The sequence below is a fragment of the Penaeus japonicus genome, unplaced genomic scaffold (assembly GCF_977035675.1).
Source record: "Penaeus japonicus unplaced genomic scaffold, GWHDUDI00000001_assembly GWHDUDI00000018, whole genome shotgun sequence".
In the NCBI taxonomy this organism is placed as follows: domain Eukaryota; kingdom Metazoa; phylum Arthropoda; class Malacostraca; order Decapoda; family Penaeidae; genus Penaeus; species Penaeus japonicus.
In genome coordinates this window covers 24,277,281-24,282,280 of record NW_028234420.1, presented here as the reverse complement: position 1 = coordinate 24,282,280, position 5,000 = coordinate 24,277,281, and the positions used below count along the sequence as shown (strand labels likewise).

The 5,000-nt window shown below is 43.4% G+C and overlaps 1 protein-coding gene across 3 annotated transcripts in view; it reads left to right on the top strand.

Annotated features, from left to right (window-relative positions):
• Window positions 1–5,000, top strand: part of Eip75B (Ecdysone-induced protein 75B) — a 267,875-nt gene that overhangs the window by 185,826 nt on the left and 77,049 nt on the right. Inside the window, exon 1 of one of the 3 annotated variants that reach the window (XM_043033716.2) lies at window positions 2,947–3,818. The exons of the other annotated variants lie outside the window; for them this stretch is intronic. Coding sequence (XP_042889650.1) covers window positions 3,755–3,818 — 64 coding nt within the window. The 5' untranslated portion in view covers window positions 2,947–3,754. Of the gene's footprint in view, window positions 1–2,946; window positions 3,819–5,000 lie in introns of those variants that run through there. 3 annotated transcript variants of the gene reach the window in all.

Genomic DNA, 5,000 nt, shown 5'->3' with positions numbered 1-5,000 from the left:
GTGTGTGTGTGTGTGTGTGTGTGTGTGTGTGTGTGTGTGTGTGTGTGTGTAATGTGCATGACCTTACAAATATGTATAAAAGTAAATCGTTCAACATAATATACTTTTGTTTGAAGACAAAACTCCGACCTTCAAAGCAGCGGACTGCATCAATTGGACTCCCGGCACCCCCCTCCCCCCCTCCGCGCGCCTCGCCTTGCCTCAGTGACCCAGTAAGCTGTAGTTGCTTATAATGGTCTCATGAACACTGTTTGGTGTGTGGGTGGGGTAATGGGAGAAGAAAGAGGGAGCGCATGCGGCGTGGGTTAAGTGTTCTGGGAGCACTCAACTGCAGATCACAAATATTCCTGTGGAGATAGGAAACATTTGCGCAAACGCGTTGCAGAGGTTGTGCATACGCTCAACCAGAACATTAGGTACATGAGTGTGCGGCTAGCAATACAAAGCACAAACCCTCTAACTATTTCCTAACCTATTCAAACCATAATAACTCGTCTCCTAAAGCCTATCATAAACTGAGGATTAAGCGAAAGGCATGGAACTTCTTTTTTCTCAAAATGGTTGTATGGAAGGTTCATACTTTCCATGGAGATAATGCGGTTTCTATTCCTGGACTAAGAAGCTTTATTTCTTGTAGAGACAAGAACAATAGAAAGATTATGTATATTCCCTTTGATAACAGTAAATGTAAGCCCATGGAAGAAATTAGAAAATGAAAATGTTGAGTTGGCTCCATATCTTTTCCCCGGCTGAAGGTGGTTGCGTTTCGTTTTCTATGGCTTAAAGAAAACGAGGAGCACCGTTATCCGCGAGTAAGTGAAAAGAAAAGTGCATCCAATGGTGAAGACTGACGATAATCATGATCAGAATAGTAAATATTATACATACATACACACATGCATTCACACACACGTATATATATTCATTTATTCAATAGATATACCATGAAAAATTTAGAAACTTCCCTACATTACAGGACATTTAGTTTCGCGGTAACTTTATCCTCAATGATAAAGATATACACAACCAACATTACACTGTATAACATCACAACCTTTCAACATTATCCTTTTCCTGGCATTTATCAGTCCGCAACTCGGAATTTCCCCGCACTTGCGCCGTTTCGTCAACAGTTAATTACCAGGTACGTGGAGGACACACGGGAACTGTGGCACTGACCGCGCGACCCCGCATGACGTCACAGTGCCACTACACTGCTCCGCCATGCAACTCTCGACCCTACCGTCCCTCCTCACAGACTCCACATCAGTAACAAACAACGGTGACCCTGATTCTCTAACGTGTAACCCGTCTTACTGCAAGGCCCGTCCGGTGCCAAGCGCTTACTCGATGTGTGGATTTAGTGCTTATTCACTTGCGTAAAAATCCTTTCATTGCAATGTTTTTCAACGTAGAAGATCTCGGTTATGAATTTAAAAAATACTCTGAGAAAGTCTTGGAAGATGAACTTTATTGTCTCTTGTTCTTCTTTATGTTCTCGTCCTTTCTGCCATACGTGTCACACCTCTCGCTGCTACTTGGCACCGGTTGGGGAGGCGAGGGGGGGGGGGCAGTAGTTAGTGGGCGGGGGGAGGGAAGGACTAGAGGGAAGGACTTATTGGGTTTAGATAGAGTCCTTGATGAAACATCATACTGTCTATGCAAAAGAAGGTAGGTATATGATTTATATCATGAATAGTAGTTAAGATTTAAAAATACATTCCAACCTGTTTCTTTCTGTTGGATATGGTTGTTGTTGTTCTGCCGCTCATATAGAATAAAAACACGATACTTTTTACGTAAGAAATGGCCTCTTATCCAGGTGACCGTAATCACTTCTATCAGTATATCGTACATTGGCCCTCGGGATAGGAGCAGTAACAGCCAACACATTACTCTGTAGTCATTCCATATCAGGCATCTCTGCTCAGACCCATATTGTCGAAATTCATATCCTCTCAACATAGCGACTTCACCCTTAATGCGGTTCCACTGACTGTGTCATATTCGCGTGCCACCGAGGGGACGTGGGCGGGTGGCACTGGCGTCTGTTCACCCCCGGGCCAAAGGAGCAGGGTGAATGACCGGCACGAGAGCGGGGGCGAAGGCACTGGGAAGGTAGGAGGGGGGGGGGGGATTTATGAGGTGTGTGTGCTACCTCTGGTGCTTGTGTGCTATCGTAAAAAATACGAGTGGGGGGGGGGAGTTTTATTTAGGGTGCCGCTTCATTTTATATATGCCGGAAAAATGGAATGATAATAGATTATGGAGATGATATGGAACTGAATTTAGATTATCAGATTGAGCAAGTTCGATATTTTTATTCGTATCTGTCCAGGACATTATCGTCTGTATAAAAAATATATCAAATAATAAAATGTCAGAATATTCTTAAAATCTTCTGATACCTATTGTTAGTTTCCACAGATTGATAATTATTTTGCATTTTAAAGTTTATTATTTTTTCGAAGCAGTATCAGAGCAACAAACTATCTATTGTTCGTCACTGTATTTATCAAATCTCATTTCTCATCCTTAATTAGATCTTCCTTTCTTTACGCTCCATCTCTCCACTGAACGAATTCCTTCTCCTCCAACCTCCTTCTCTTTGTCTCTGGTGCTACCTTCCTTCTCCTGAACCAAGATCCATTGTCACTTCATGGGCTTAACCCCTAACCCCCTTTCGCTCTGAACAAAGCTACTAGAAGTACTTAATCCTTCCTCTTTTGCGGCACTTCTTCATGTGTCCTCCCCCCCCCCTTCTTTACCTCCGACCATCTCAACTTGCCACTGCATCCCCCCCTCAGCCCTGTCCTTACCTCTGTCTTTCCTCCCTCCCTCCCTCCGACCTTCTCAACCTGGCACCGCACCCCCCCTCCGCGCTTCTACCCCCTCCTTGCCTGGCACGCTATTATCCCTCGCGCGTCCGCGCCCTCGGCCGCGTTTATGCCCCTCGAGCCACCGCCGCCACCGCACGCTGCACACTTCTCCCCTCCGTTTCTCCCCTCGTTTCATTTGCTTCCTTTACAAAAATCACCCGAGAAATATTTGCGTTTGCGGTGATGATTGCCGGGGCTTGTTGCTGATGACTCGTGAGTCACAAATTAACTCTCCTACAAACAGTATTAATGGGAAATATTGGTTGTGACAGAAATTTGGTCACGTGCAAGGAGGCGGTTGCTGTGTACGCTATGCTCGTCTCCAGTTACGCATGTGATATACGATTACTGTGTTAGCCGAATGATGGCTGTTTATACGTATGGGATAGAACTATACATGTAGCAAGATTGATTTGCGTATATTTTAGGACGATCCATCAGCCACCTGTGGACCCTTGGTGTACCGGTGCTACCATTTTAATAATCAGTGAATATAGTGCCTAGTGGACATACGCAAATATGTACCGACGGAATCTGTTCATGTGAATTTTAAACTGATTATACTGCCTCCAAAAGCCCAAGAAAATGTATTGAGGAAGATATGAAGGCATAAAGAAAGGTAGAAGGCATATTTTCTCAAGAGCCTCCGCCGGTGCTGTAATGTTTCTGTGATAACGCTGCTGTGAAAACCCTCCGTCCTTCAAGTGAGTCTTCTGTTCATCCAAGAGAAGAGAGAACTCGCTATAAAGCTAATCCAATCCACGTCTTTCAAGATCGCCGTTCAAAGGATCTCATTTTATCTCCCTCACTACCGTGATCGTCGAGGCAGAAAGAAGCACTGATCTCAGTTGTAAACTCAATTCGTCGTCACTGAAATGGACATTACCCACAGAGTTGTACTGAGTATGGCACCCAGGGAAGAGGACGTGATCGTCACAGGTAGGATTTACTTTTACCAGAAATCTTCACGATATATCGTGGTTTAGGACGTTGCAGGTTGAGTATCATGACCAAAGCATGGATGTGGTTATGGGAGTGTGACCGAAGAGGGAGAGTGACTGCCTTAGTCTGTATGGTTGTATCCAAAGGTAAGCCTACAGTTTATGATTTCAACGTCGTCGCTTCCTCTAAAGGGAGTATCACGTATAAATTTACATTTGGTCGTCCCTTTCTATATCTATGCATGTGAGTAGATGGATGTTCAGTATATCACTTACACCCATTATCAACAAAAATAATTTCACTTACAATGTATGTAAGGAGAGTTTATTTGAAGTCAGTATGCGCGAATGTTATTATTACAGGGGATTTTGAAAGATTGTTAGACAAGTGTGTTGCTCTGTTATAACATTTTTTTTTTTCGAGTATTTTGTTCATGTACGAGCTGAAAATAGTCCTAGCACAAATAAGAACACGTCATTGCATGGACTAGGTCTGAAAACAATCGAAAGGAAACTCGGGCGTAAAGAAAGTGTTGTGCAACCATGCTTGCCAGTGCGTATAATTATGGTATCATTTATTATTTCCTCATCGATAAAAGAAACCGAGATCTAAGTGGTATACGTTGGTTAATATTTACCTTTATAATCGATCTAATTAACTTTCTACCACTTTAGGATTTAGTAATATTCTTTATCCTAGTCAAATAGATATGAATTCTGGCATCAGCTATCAACTGTTGCTAACCCCCTTACTAACTCGAGGCCATTGACCGGGCCAGGCCACCACTGCCGAATTTTGTGGGAACAAATCCACCTATAATTGTGTCACCCTTAATTCTCCGATAAGATATCAGCGTTGTTTATAAATTAGATATGCCTTCTCCTACTTCTTGAGAATGGTTTATTCAAACTGTATTGTCGATTACGTAGAAAAGAAGAAAAGAAGGAGAGAGAAGAAGATGGAAAGTTAGATCTGCAATCCCTTGCATTAGCTTCATGATCATTATTCTCGAAGACAACTCATTACCTGAATCCGACGGACAACTCAGATATTGAAGCATTCGAGCATCGGTTAAATCCACCTTCACCTGGATTGGTAACGAGCCTTAACCCGGATCACGGAGGTCCAGGGGCGAGACTGGGTGCCACTTTCACTCTCCGGTCAACAACCCCGCGCGCC